This window comes from Pituophis catenifer, unplaced genomic scaffold (genome assembly GCF_029215685.1).
Source record: "Pituophis catenifer annectens isolate HBS135680 unplaced genomic scaffold, rPitCat1.0.hap2 SCAF_1, whole genome shotgun sequence".
In the NCBI taxonomy this organism is placed as follows: Eukaryota; Metazoa; Chordata; class Lepidosauria; order Squamata; family Colubridae; genus Pituophis; species Pituophis catenifer.
Window position 1 is genome coordinate 100,403,735 of NW_027256881.1, and position 15,109 is coordinate 100,418,843.

A 15,109-nucleotide genomic window follows, 5' to 3' on the forward strand; every position below is an offset into this window, starting at 1 on the left:
GGCAAAATTATTTTTAGCAATAGTATTTAGATTTATAGACCGCTTCACAGTGCTTTACAGCTCTCTTTAAGCGATTTATATAGTCAGCACATTGCCCCCAACAATCTGGATCCTCATTTTACCGACCTTGAAAGGATGGAAGGCTGAGTCAACCTTAAACCAGTGAGAATGAAACTGCTGAACTGCTGGCAATCTACAGTCAGCAGAATTAACCTGCAATGCTGCATTCTAACCACTGCACCACCATGGCTCATTTTAATGACATTTTAGGATATTTTTACTTATAGTATATTCTACAGGTCAGTTTTAAAACTGTTAAAAACAGCTATAGAGTCTGCTACATTTTACATTGGAAGATATTAAAATATAATAGGGCTATTGTATGTTTCTACTATTGTAAAAACTGCAGCTACCATTTTGTTGAAATTCTCTCAACTTTTCACATAGTTTATAGGAAATAAACTATTGGTGACATAATTCTGCATCAGCTTAAATGATTCCTTAATAATATTGAAAATACTGCCTAAAAAGAAACTTAAAATAGCTCTGCGTTGATTCTGCACGAGAACAGAGGGAAATTCTGGCAGCTTTCAAGATTCTGTTATTGTATCCTATAATGATAAAGTAGAATATCATTAGTTCTTGTAGAGACTGTTTCTTGACCTGAGCTACCTTGAAGGATTCATAGGGTTGTAGTGTTTTGAGTATAGAAAGAAATACAATTCCATTCAAAACAGAAAAGGCAGTTAAAAGAAAATTAGTTAAATTTAATTATTAAAATTATTAAATTTTTAAATTAAAATTGTTAAATTTAAATTATTTAATTTTAATTTTAATGCTTAAAAAGATGAGACTTTTCTTGAGTTTTCTGTTCTTTAAAGAACTACTTGAGTAATTAACATTATTACAAGGCCTTGTGTCTTTGAGCTGCCTTCTCAATCAGATGTTAACAATATACAGTTGTATACCCTGAAACAGTTGCACTGCTGTCTAGGAATATTATAGTATTGGTAGAGCAAGTGAATAGGGAGTGGGCAAATGGGAGTTGCCTTTGAGTTCAATAGGAAGAACCTTAACAATTTTCCTTCTAATTCAGCCTGTTTTTAGTTAACTTCAAGTCTGCAAAAGGAGCAAGAGAAAATATAAGCAATGACTATTACTACTTTAAGAAGCAGAGAGTTTTTAGTTGTGACCTGTAATGTTTGTGGCAAATTTGTGCTCCTATTTGAGAACAACTTGTGAAGACTGTAGCAATCCTTGAAAAAAAGCACAAACTTATTGGAAAACAAATGTCCTGTAGAATATCAAGACCTTGAGGCTGAAACATTCCTTAAGTTCTGATGAACGAGATTGTATTTGGAAGAGACTTAGGAAGGTGCCTCTCATGATTCATTGAGGTGTAAAAAGAAAGAGAGGTAAAGCACAATCAGACTTGTAAGTTTCTGGTACTATGCTCTTTCTCAATAAAATATAGCTCTAATCTTCCTATGAAGTTGGTTTCCTGATCTGGTCTATCTTGTAGGGCTGACATGGCCATGCTTCAATTCAGAAGAGAGGTACAATGTTTTTTAAGAAAATCAAGAAAGGTGCTATAACAGGGATTGATGGGGGGAAAACCCTTCAATTCTTTATAAGGAAGACAAAGAAATAAGACAGCTCAAATAATTGAAACAAGAGTCACAGAAGATAGTTTGGGTCATTGGAGCTCAGAAATAGTTTTTAGGCCTTTGGAGGATAAATTGGTTCAGAGCCTTTGAGAAAAGAAAAAAGGCTAGGATTAGGAGAGATGATAGTAGAGTCCTAAAAAACAAAGGGGATGCAAATAAACCTTTCAAGGAGAACCTTCTTGTTTTGGTAAATCATAACTCACTACTAGGAAAAACAGAAGTGTGTTCACTGGAACTAATAAATCTTTTCGTCTAGTTCTTAATACTAAAATTGCACTAGTTATCTGGTATATCTGTATGCCTTAGAGTAAGAACTACTCAGATGTTTCTCAAAAGTGTTTCTTCAAGTCCACACTCTTGCTCTCTATGGGAAATAGTAACCTAAGTTTTAATCTGATATATGTGCTCCTGATTGTAGTAGCAGTGTGATCATTCCCATGACAGAATTATAAACTGTTTCTGTATGTCTATTCAGTATAAATTAATAAGATATTTTTCCTTTTAAATAACTTTGATCTATTTAATGTAAATGTTATTTTGGCCTTTTAGAAAGGCTATGGTGGAAATAAGAATCATAGCATAGGACCGTGATGGTGAATTTATGGCACGTGTGCCATAGGTGGCATGCGGAGCCATACTTGTGGGCACACGAGCCGTTGTCCTAGCTCAGCTCCAGCGCGCATGCGCGTGCCAGCCAGCCTGCCCACTCTGCCCCTCCCCCCCAGGAGTCTCCATTATGGATGCCAGGTAAGTATAGGGCTCACACAGAGGCTCTGGGAGGGCGTTTTCAGCCTCCAGAGGGCCTCCAGGGCAGCAGGGGAGGCCCTTTTTGTATTCCCCAGGCTCCAAGAAAGCCTCTGGAGCCTAGGGAGGGCGAAAAATGGGCCTACTGGGCCTACCGGATGTCTGGAAACAGGCCGTTTCTGGCCTCCAGAAGCTTCAGGAAGGCCTGCTAGGCCCAAAACAGGGCATGGGGAGGGCATTGAATTATGTGGGCACACGCGTGCACTATTGGCACCCGAGGAGAAAAAGGTTCGCCATCACTGGCATAGGAGAAACATGTTAGCCAGTCCCTTACAAAGACTACATTTTATAGGCCAATGGTGGTGAACTTTTTACTCACCAAGTGCTGAACAGGTAAGTGCTTTGTGCGTTTCACACGCATGTGCTCTTGCCGATAACCTGCGACTCCTCCCCTGTGGGCTGTGCACACAACTGCACCATCTGTGTGTGCGCACAGCTTTTGCGTGGCTCCCCCCTATGCACTGCACGTGCAATTGCACCATCTGGGCATGCGTGCAGGTTTTGCGCAGCTCTCCCTATGCGCTGTGCATGCAATTACACTATCTGCGCATGCATGCCATTTTCACGTGCGAATGCATATGAATGCTGTTTATGCATGCACTTGCTGCATGCAAGTACTCTCATACGCAAACATGCATGCATGCGCAGGAGTGCTCAAAAACCAGCTGGGTCCCCTGAATTGCACATGCGTGCACTGGAGCCCAAACACCAGTTGGGGTGCATGCGCAGCTGAAGGTGAATTAGGCGATAGCTCGCGTGCCCAGAAAGATGGCTCTGTGTGCCACCTTGGGGACGCGTGCCATAGGTTCGCCATCATGATTATAGGGGATCCATCTATTATCTCAGCATACCATATCTTTATAAAGGTGGAGGAAGATAGAATGTATGCAGTAGGCAGGAACCTAGATGAATTGTGATAAGCATTTTTTTAAAATTGTGGTTAGTTTATCTCATATCATAATTATGAGTTAATAGCAGGGAGGAAGGACTTCTGGTTGTGGCCTACACTGACATCAACAGTATTTGAAAATATAGTCCTGAAGTTGTAGACAATGGCTTTTTGAAAAGCATCGGCTTACATTACTTAATGTCTAAGAACAAAAATGTTTAGGAACACCGTGAACCACAGTGGCGCAGTGGTTAGAGTGCAGTACTGCAGGCTACTTCTGCTGACTGCTGGCTAGCTGCAATTTGGCAGTTCAAATCTCACCAGGCTCAAGGTTGACTCAGCTTTCCATCCTTCCGAGGTGGGTAAAATGAGGACTCAAATTGTTGGGGGCAATATCTGACTCTGTAAACCGCTTGGAGAGGGCTATAAAGCACCGTGAAACTATATATACATCTAAGTGCTATTGCTAAACAGCATTTCGGGATGACAAGAGGACTGAAGTCAAGGGTTTTTTTGAATTCAAAGTCCTAGGCTGACTCTGCATACCCAGATTAGACATTGGATCCTCACAGGGAAAAATGTTGTTCTTGTTCAACCCTGTCTGAGCAACAAAGTCTTCCTGTATCTTTTGCTGGTGTTCTTTTCGTACTCTCTTTGGTACTGTCTCCTGGTTTATCCTTTTGTCCTGAGTTGTTCTTTGGTCTTAGGCTTCTGCTTCGTCTCTTCCCACCTTTCCACACATTTCTGAGCTGAAATTGAAAAATCTGAAACAAGTGATAAGTGGAAGGGCTACCTAATTGTACTTTAACGTTGTTCCCTCCATAAGCGCATGGCTACGTATTATTTCTGAAGTGAAATCTCATGACAGCTTTTGTTCTGGATAGCAACCTTATCAGAACCTTTTATTTAAAGTAGGTGTTCTGCGGGCGCAGCTAATTTTTAGCTTGCTGCCTCATGACCATTCCAACTAAACTGATAGTGCAGAGCTGTTTTCCTTGCCTTCTCAATCCAATGGCAAAACATCATTTCACACTTGAACAGCAGGGCAGCAAAAACTATGCTAATCTCTTGGTTTATCCTTCCTACTGTGCTGAGAGTCCATTTGCAATCGTTTTATGAACATTGTTTATATCTTCTGGATAAAATATGTCCTTCAAGGGACATTTCCAAGAGCATTATTAGAATTCTGCTCTGACACAATGTTGCTGACTATATTTTAACAATTTTCAGAATAGCAGGCACAGATTGTGAACAAATCCCACTGTTTTTACTAGAGTATAGTGGTGCTATTGTTATAATATTAAAAAAAAAGTTCTGAAATATGCAATTGCCATGAGAATAAGGTTTTTTAACATTTCTTTTTTTTTCATCAAACAATTGCCACATATTACCATTTTAAGTTACAAAGAAGTTTCCTTTGAGATCTCTCCCCCCCCCAGTCCAGGCAGAAATAAAAAGGGGGTACAGGCTACCCCCTATAAATAATGAGGTCACATTCTTGCCCTTCTCCTTTCTTTTATCCCCCAACCCTCAGATCCTATTTTAGTTAGTTTAAAGCCATCAAGTTCAATCAGATGGTCAAATCATATATGTCACATATATTTCAAGTTATTATATGTTAGAAAATACTTTCATTCTTTCTCAGAATTTGGACCTAGTTGGAAGACGTTAATTTTTCTAAGCACGTCTCTTATTTAGATAAACTTGACACAACACCACATGGGCAGAATCACGAAACATTATGAAACTGGGTTTTCACATTTCAAGCCTTTAAGTGCTAGACTTAACCTTTAGATTGCACATTTAGATCTTCTATTATACTTTTCTTTACAAGGATCATTCCCAAATAATTACATCAAGACTGTAGTGTTGCTGGCTGAATCTAACTTTTATTTTTTTCCCCATCCTGCTATTTGTCATGCTGAAATAAACGAGTTAATGGTTTTCAAAAAGAGCCAAGATGCAGATAAGTCTCCCCCTTTTAAAGAAATAATACACAAGTCTCTTTTCTGATTAACTCCTTCCTGATTTAATTACACAGGTTATCATAGCCAACCATTTGTAAAGACAAATTCAACCTAATTAAGGGATCTGAACTATAGCAGTTCCTAGAATATTGCTGAAAAAGAATGTTACTCTGGAAATGTTTTTATTTTCTTTAACATTGAGACTACAGAGACTTTTCATGCCATTAATAAAGATGTTGATGTACCCAGCCCATCATATGATCAATATTCTTCTACTTTTATATTGTGTCCCTTACAAATTTATATTTCAGGTATGTGCAGTGATTCATTCTAAGTTCAGAATACATGATACCCAGGTGGCAAACCTTCCAGTATTTTACTAATCTTCATGTTAGTTAAAACTGGGCCCCATTAATGAAACTGGGTTCATTAAAGTTAACTACAGGATCAAAATTGCAATGGATGCAAATGTACAAAGCACATGAATGTCCTAATAAAAACTTTCATTTGTTGTACAAAATACAAAATGATGCAAAGTGATATAAAAAAAGAGATACTGTGGCTCTAGAAAGGGTGCAGAGAAGAGCAACAAAGATGATAAGGGGTCTGGAGGCTAAACCGTACAATGAACAATTGAAGGAACTAGATATGTGTAATACACAGTCCCAGTGTATTCTGTATGTACATTAATGATCACACAAGGCCTTATATACAAGGGATCTTGAAATCCAATGCATTAAGTCCATGATACATTGACCACGTTAAAGCCAGTGGCTTAATTTATCAAATAATATCTGTGCCATGTTAAATAATCATACAACTATTATTGTTCATTCATTTTCATTGGCCCAGATTATGTTATCAGGATCTGTATTTTCAGGGATCTCTGTTATCCTGCTGTGAATTACTGAGTGCTTAAAACCTTTGTTTTTTATTAGATTTTATCTTTAGGAAAGGGTGTTTTCCTAATTTCAGTTCTAGTTTTTTGCAAGAATCTCAGCAATGTTTATACTTTTCAGCATTAATTTATCATACAAATTAATTCATGTATGATAATATATCCTTGCAATATAGTTTCATAATATAATGTATAAGGCAATACAAATCATTTTTTTAAATAAAAACGTGCATGGACAACAGCACTGTGCTAAAGAGAATGTTTTTCTCATGGGAATGTCAAGTTTCAAAAGAATTATATTCTAGATAAGCCTGGGAACAGTAAGAGTTACTAAATGCTAGCATTCTGTTGTCCATTGTTTCTCTTATCACTTAATCGGGTGTGTTCCTCTCATTCAAAACTGCAGACAGTTTTACTTCTGTTTGTTTTTGCTGGCTCCCTTTTGACCTTCTCCATACTAAAAGAATTGATCACACTGAGTTGATGCAATAGCAATGTTCATAGGGATTGATTTCTTTTTTATGTTAAACGAGTTTTATTCAAGAGCATGTCATAACTGCCTTTGCACTTTCTTTCTCCCTGAGATATTTATATTGTTTATGTCCACTAATCTGAATGGAATGATAACATAATCAATTCAGTTTTTACAACTCTAAGGATTTTGCTTTAAATTGCAGCATGTATATTTTTTTCCCACAGCAAATATGCTATGTTATTTTTGATCCTGTTCATTCTGCATTATATCTTTACTGGATAGTCAAACCCTATGTTTTAGTCTCAGTTGGGATCTCTTTGTTCAATTTTTATTCCTGATAATTTAAACATGAAATTCCAAAACTTTGTTTCTATAGCAACTAATGTGGCTTACTCCAGGGCTGGCATTTTCTTTTAAGTAAGGGTGAAAACCAGCAAGACCCATCAGTAAGCAGAATGTTTACTGCTAGCAGAATAAATTCCTTCACTCTCTATTATACCCAAATGGCCGCAAATCTGCTTTCTGTACAGTTAGGAGGACAGAAATAGAGGTCTCTCATACAAAACTGAATATGCCCTAATTTTGGTCATGACTTTCATAAAAGAATAACTATTTTGAGTGAATTTAAATCTTCAGAATCGGAATCAGATGAATTGCACAAACATATACCAGATTTGAATTTTTTTTTTCTTTTTTCCCAGTGAAGTTTTCACTGAGAGCAGACAATATTAGAAGTCACACTGGATCTGATTCCTTCTAGGTCATCTTAGCATCTGCATCTGGAACTTCTTTCAATCTATATAATTATCTGTATATTTGTTTTCTCAGGTTTTCGCGGGTGTTTGTATGTAGGTCTTTGGTTATTCGAGTTTTCTCCTGCATAAAATTGGAGGTGTCTTGGCAACGTTTCGACGAAGTCTCATTCGTCATCTTATCTGTATATGTTTCTATACTGTATATCTTCTGAGAACATTCTTGTACAGGTAGTCTTTGACTTATAACCATTCAGTTAATGATCATTCAAAGTTACAACAGCACCGGAAAAAGTGCCTTATGACTGATTTTTCACACTTATGACCGTTGCAGCACTCCATGGTCATGTGATCTAAATTCAGGTGCTTTGACCCCTAGGGTGTATTTATGACAGTTGCACTGTCCCAAGGTCTCGTGATCACCATTTGTAACCTTCCCAACTGGCTTCTGACAAGCAGTCAGTGGGGGGGACCAGATTTGCTTAATGACCAAATGATTCATTTAACAACTGCAGCTATTCACTTAACAACTATGGCAAGAAAGGTCATAAAATGGGGTAAAACTCTCTTAACTACTGCCTTGCTTAGCAATGGAAATTTTAGGCTCAATTATGGTTGTAAGTCGAGGACTACCTGTAGATGATAGTATCTTAGAAATGTGATCTCAAAAAACTATGTTTTCTCTAACTTTTTTGTCATACTAATTGATCAGCCTATTCTCCTTGTTTGGGGCACAAGCCCTGCAAGACTGAATTTGCAAGGAAGCGTTCTCTGTCATTGCCCCCTTTTCTGAAATGCTGCCCTTTTAGAAATGTAATGTCCTCCCTGCACACCAGAGAGCCAATAAAACCATTAAGATTTGGCTCTTTCAGCAAGCTTGAAAGATAGCATGGTTCTTTCCTGTAGGGAAATATTTGTAAATTTCCCCCCTTGATTGTAATTGTTGCTTTGTTACTGTTATCATTTGATATTTTTAATTGGGTTACTGAATGAAGTATGTGAGCCTCTCAGAATCAGTTTTTGATTGGAGAGACACATAAACGTAGTAGATAAATAAACAACAAAGAGCTCAGTTCTTCCTAACTTTTGCTTCTCTTTGTCTCCCTTGCTCTGTTCTGACAAACTGAGGGTTGTATTGGTGCCTTCAGGACTGGAATGTTTCATAAATATTAAGCAGAGGTCAAGAAACATTAGGAATTTTGACTTGTTTAGTGGAATACCTTTGGAAAGTATCTGAAAGGGAGAAATAAGGATGGGAACAGAGACTTTGCAGGAGGGAAGGATTTTTAAATGGTAAGAGAAAAGCCAAATTACAAAATAAATCAGAAGAAGCTGGTCAACGAGAGATTAGAGTTTGGGTGGGGAGAGATACATAATACACTGGAAAACTTGTCTGGGAAAAGAATTTCTCAGTGGCATAGTGAGCTTAATAGCTTGTCATTGTCCAAGTAAGATCCAAAGGTTTAGACCACTGTTTCTCAATCTCAGTAACTTTAAGATGTGTGAATTTAAACTCCCTGGGTAGGGAATATTGGGAGTTAAAGTCCACATCTTAAAGTTGCTAATACGAAATAAAACTGATTTAGATGCAGATGATGGTATCTTTACAGGTAGTCCTCGACTTGCAACCACAATTGAACCCAAAATTTGCTAAGTGAGACATTGGTTAAATGAATTTGCCCCTTTTTATGATCTTTCTTGTCACAATTGTTAAGTGAATTGTTACTGCAGTTGTTAAGTTAGTGACACGGTTGTTATCTGGTTTCCCTATTGACTTTTCTTGTCAGAAGGTCGCAAAAGCTGGTCCCATGATCCCAGGACACTCATAAATATGAATCAGTTGCCAAGTGTCAGAATTTTGATCATGTGACCATGGGGATACTGCAAGCATCATAAGTGTGAGAAACGGTCATAAGTCACTTTTTCAGTGCCGTTATAACTTTGAATAGTTACTAAATGAACTGCTGTAAATCAAAGATTGCTTGTATTTGAAAAAAATGAGAGTCTTGGACAATTTGACAGGGTATCTTCCACAGAAAGAAAAATGTGCAGATTATAGTCAGAACAATTAAAGCTAGTTTCCACAATTAGCTACAGGCCATGATGAATCTCACAAAAACTCATTTCTGACAGGTGGGGTGGGGGAGAAGCGGGACGTGTGGAGTGAGACGTGGCTCCCCTTGCTGTCTCTTCTCTTCTCTTCCCCACTTGCCAGGCATGGCTGGGCTCTTGCCCCTTGCTTAGCCACCCGCCCCCTTTAGGGATGCAATTTGGGGATGGCAAGTGGGGTGGGCGAGAAATGGGATGTGCGTCTTAGCTTTTCAGCAAGGCTTGTGCCCTTGCACGCACAAATGGCAGCACTGCTGTGAGGTTTGACATACCGGCGCAGTCACAAGCGACAGGATGCCAGATGAAGCTCGTGGCGGTACTGCAGTTTATGCGTGCAATGGCACAACAAGCCTTGCAGAGTCCTGCTCCACGAGGCAGCGGCGGTAGTAGGATGAATCAGGGCAGCAGCGACCAGCCACTCGGCCGGCATGAAGAACAGGGAGGGGAGGGCATGTTCCCCCCCTCCCTTCCTCCAGCCTCGCCTCCTCAACTCGTTTTGGTTGCGTGGCAAGTAGTTGGTGGGGGGCTTATTTTGGGGGGGACTTATTTTAACGCATGCGCTGAAGAGCCCGATTGGGCTTATTATCCGGAATGGTCTTAGTTTTGGCGAAACACTGTATTTTTCATTTCAATACAACTTTTGTCAAATAAGTTGGAGCCTGAAAGGCCAACACGGGTAGGCATGAAGAGATAAAATAGAGGTAACAATTTTAATAGATGGTGATATTGGAGTCAGATTCATTAGCTGCATGGATTTACTGTAGATAACATGCATTTGTAAAAATGTATTTTCCCTCTTAAAACATTTATTTTCATTTAAGCTATATTGAAGCAATGTATTAATAATATGGTTTTTAAAATTTCAAATGGTTTCATATAAAATAAAACAGAATTCTGTGAAATACTACAAAAAGAAACCAGACCATTCGAAAAACCAATCAACAAGAGAACCAATCAGCTGCTCAGAATTTAAATATAACTCCAAATGAACAACCAATCAAACGACCAACTGACCACACTGGCACACAAGACATTTGTAAGCTAAGGAGAATAGAACAAGAAAATCCTGCTGATGATGTTATCTAGTCTGGTAACGAAACGTTTAGAAATTAAATTGAAACAAGCTTGGAGAGCAAACCACTGCAAAAAAAAAGAAAAGAAAAGAAAAGAAAAAAAGAATAATTATATTTCTATATTGAAAGAAATATACATTATATCCAATTTTAAATAACATTTCAAGGGAGGAAAGTGCATGATCTGTGCGTTCTAAATTTTTTGTATATAAAGCTGTACCATTACATTAATGTAATGATACATGAGATATATGAATATTTTACTTTACTTTCCCAGAAACCAGCAAATATTCTAGTAATGGGAGAAGGTCCTGAAAGAGGAAGAGTTAAAATAGGTAAGTTTTATAATTACCTGTATTTATAAATATAAGTGCAATAGAAATTAATAGAAATCCAAAGTAAAGCATCTCAACCACACTGACTTACAAATGGTATAAATAGTTGGGTCCAAAGGAAAACTTATGGGAGAATATGGGAAAGGAAAATAAGTTTCCTGTATCCATTCAGGAGCCTCCAGAATTCAGCTGGATGTTGTTAAGGTGGGTAAGTAAGGTGCCAAATAATATGGGAGAAAGTCCAATGTTCTCCAGAGATCAGTAGTAACTTGTACTTCATTTAATTAGAGACAATACCATAAAAAGAATGTGCTGCACTGGTATACAAGGTAAGTGCAAAAACATTTAAAATTATTCAATAATTATAAAATATATAATGAGTTGCTAGGGTAGGTTGTTATTACCTCTAAAATTTCTAGGCTACTTCCAAACCCCTCCGAAATAGCTAATGAAAACGGCCATGGGTGAAATGCAGATGAGAAATTTCTGTGTATATTAATAGCAGGAAACTGTTTAGAGTGATTGATGTGATGTATGAACCAGTTTTAAGGATATGAATAGGAGTAGACCTCTACTGAAGCACTAATAACAATGCATGTTAAAGACTGGTGTTACCAGTTTCTCTGGCTCTTGGAGCCACTGAAAGGGAGCAATTAAAACTGAGTATTCTTCTTCAGCTATGACTGAATGTTTAAAAGCTTGAAGCTCTTAACTCTGTGGGTAAACATTACTTTTTCCTGTGGATCAGTATCAAAACCTGCCAAATCTCAAAAATTGTTATTTATCTATCTCTACAGAGCAATTTATAGCAGAATTGTACAAGCTGTTTACTTGAGATTAATTATTAGTTATCATGAGGCTTCTTTCCAGACACCGCAATAGATCATTACTCTCCAGATATTGAACTGCATATTCATGAACTTGCTCATTGTGAACATTCGTAGACATTACATGACTACATTAGCTATTTTATTAGTTTTAATGAAGTCATATTTCCACAGAAGAAATTTTTGCTGCAATACACAGAAATTGAAGTCTGTTTCTGTGTCTTTGCTTGGGATTTAAATTCAAGGCCTTTCCCCCATATTTTTTGGAGTCAATGGAAATTTGGCCATTTGCTTCATGCTTTTGAGATCAATAATGATAAAATGGTTCACTCTGACCCAAGATTCAAATGTATATTTTTATATTTATCATCCTATAATTGATTATGTCAATAGCAAAAAAAAAAAAAGACTTTCTTATTTCAGAAATTCCCAGTAAAATGTTTTGTGGCAGAGACATTACTTGTTTTCCTGCAAAAATATTGTCATTCATCAATCAGAATTGTGAATGTAATTTTTAAAAAATATTATATATATTTTTATAAAAGAATTGTGAATGTGAGAAAATCTCGAATATAATAATGTACTATATTCCATAATGAGATGTATGTAGCACCTCTGTTAAAACACAATTCACTTGCGTTTACTATAGAACATGGGTATCGAACTTGCAGCATCACATTGCAGTCACATGCCATTTCGTGACATTTTTTCCCTTCACGGAGCTGGGGTGGGCGTGGCCTTTGCGTGACACATCTGGCCTGAGGAGTCGCCAGTTTGACATCCCTGCTATAGAACATAAATGCATGTGTCTTTTAATGTTCCTTCTAACCAAATGTTGCCATTTTGAGACCTAAAAGCCATGCAAACCAAAGTATAAACTGCCATTTATGCTTAATGTCTGCATTAACAGAAGGTCTTATCTTAGTACTTCTCATTTACTTTGCTTTATTCAAAACTGCTTTTGTAAATTGTTCAGAAAATTCATTTAGTGTAAAATAGGGAAGCTGGATTTTTTTTCTGGCAGATGCTTTTTAAATTGTACAAAACTATTCATATTGTGTTTAAATTGGTTTCCAGTGCGTGGCTCAGATCATTTCATGGTACTGGTTATTATCTATAAAGCTCCAGAGCTTTGTAGATAAAAAATATCCGGTAAGCAACAATTTCGTTACTTATAGAATTTATCTGTTTTATCTATCATTTAATATATCACTGTTTTACTAGTCTAAGTATATGATAATTAGGCAGAAGTTAGGAAAGCTTTGTAGCCTAGCTCAAATTAACAGGGATCTAAATTTACTTATTTTCTTAAATTGGTGCAAAGGAATAAAAGGCATATTTCTATCACAAGTTTTATAGTAGACATTTATTTCTTATTTTTAAATTGTTCAAAAAAATGACTAAAAGTCTGATGGAGACAGTGGGAGAAAGGCACAGCTTCCTTTGAATCAGTTAATTGTTTAGGGATACCCCCTCCCCCAAAACATGTCCTTTCATTTTGACAAAGAAATCTCATGAGGAAAAATTTAGTACTTTGCATTCTTTTTCCTATTACAATGATTCCTATAAACATCTTTATAATATTGAGTGTTATTGTCTAAATATGATCTATATAATGCCAGTAAGAATAGACTCAGACTACTGCTGCCAAGAAAAACCTTGGTCTGCCAAGCCTTTAATGTTAAGCTTTCTAGTGCTTTAGATACAATTGCAGAAAAGTAGTTGAAGTTTATGGGGATACATACCACTCCTGCCTACTACTAAAGCAGCTGCATGTTTTTTCAGATTGCACAGCATTTCAGAAAGCAGTTGTGCAATCCTGGCTAAAGATCAGCTATTTTAAAGAGCCACCTATAGCAATAGCAATAGACTTATATACCGCTTCACAGTACTTACAGCACCCTCTAAACCAGTGATCCCCCCCCCAACCTTTTGGGCACTAGAGACTAATTCTGTGAAGAGAGGTTTTTCCATGGACCGGAGCGGGTGTGGTTTCATGTGCTGCCTGCATCCCACAGATGGGGCTTCACTTGTTTGTGCAGCCCAGTTGCTGGCCCATAGATCAGGGGTTGAGTACCCCTGCTCTAAACAGTTTACAGCCTCAGCATATTGCACCCAATATTTTGGATCCTCATTTTACCAACCTTGGAAGAATGGAACACTGAGTGAACCTTGAGCCGGTGAGAATTGAACTCCTGGCAGTCTGCAGAATTAGCCTGCAATATACAGTGCATTCAGAAAGTATTCAGACCCCCTTCACTTTTGCTTTCACTTTGTCATTATGGGGTACTGAGTGTAGATTAATGAGAAAAATGAATTCCAACAATAGTAGAATCAGGCTGCAGCATAACAAAATTGACAAAAATGAAGGGGGTCTGAATACTTTTTAAATGTATTAGGTGGTTCATTTGTGCTCTGCATGCCATGAACCATATTTTTGGTCCTGAATGTCATGAATAACAGCCTTATATGTACTTATGCTAGATATTAAAATATTTGACTACAGGTTTTATATCAAGTCTATTAATCTGAACAATAATATACATTTGTTTTAATAATAACAAAGTGTTTGGACTTGCATAAGTCAGTTATATTTCTAATAGCTACATAGAACTTTTCTTTTGGCCTAACTTATGACATATTTGATATAATATAGTAAATAATGATGTTATCTTAACTGATGAAGTCAATTCAAATCAACACACATGTTCAAAAGCACTCATACTCAGTTTATGATGTTAAGGGACTGGCAATAGGGAATGTTTATAGCTCCTAACACGGATGAAATGCATATATTTTGGGTAATATGTTCAGGATTATCAGCAATGTTAACATATTGTTCATGCAAATACAGTGTTTGGGATGTGGAGTAACTTTCAATCATCAATTTTTTTAAAAAGGGAGGAGGAATAAACTAAGTAATATCCTCAAACAGGTCCTATAGGAAAGTTCTAGATAGGCCAACAATGTAAGATTGTGTACTTGGCCTAGCTTTGAGATAAATGAAGCAGTGATAATATCAGGAATAGCGGTATAGAAGAATTTATTTTAGAAAAAATTTGTTTGGTGTAATATAAAAACTGGTTATTTTGCAGCTGATATGGGTTTTGCAAGGCTATTCAATTCTCCTCTCAAGCCGCTGGCAGACCTTGACCCAGTTGTGGTGACATTTTGGTACAGAGCTCCAGAATTGTTACTTGGGGCACGGCACTACACAAAGGCAATTGGTAAGTGTTTTGATTTTTAAAAATATAGCTCAATAACTATCAGAATTATCAATGTAAAAAATAAATGTAAGAGTTATAAAGTTCTT

General features: G+C 37.2%; 1 protein-coding gene across 1 annotated transcript in view; it reads left to right on the forward strand.

Moving 5' to 3' along the window:
* The window catches only part of CDK19 (cyclin dependent kinase 19), an 84,755-nt gene that overhangs the window by 42,643 nt on the left and 27,003 nt on the right, over positions 1-15,109 (forward strand). The window contains 2 exon segments of the mRNA XM_070953315.1: positions 10,912-10,969; positions 14,892-15,023. Of these exon segments, the coding sequence (XP_070809416.1) occupies positions 10,912-10,969; positions 14,892-15,023 (190 nt within the window).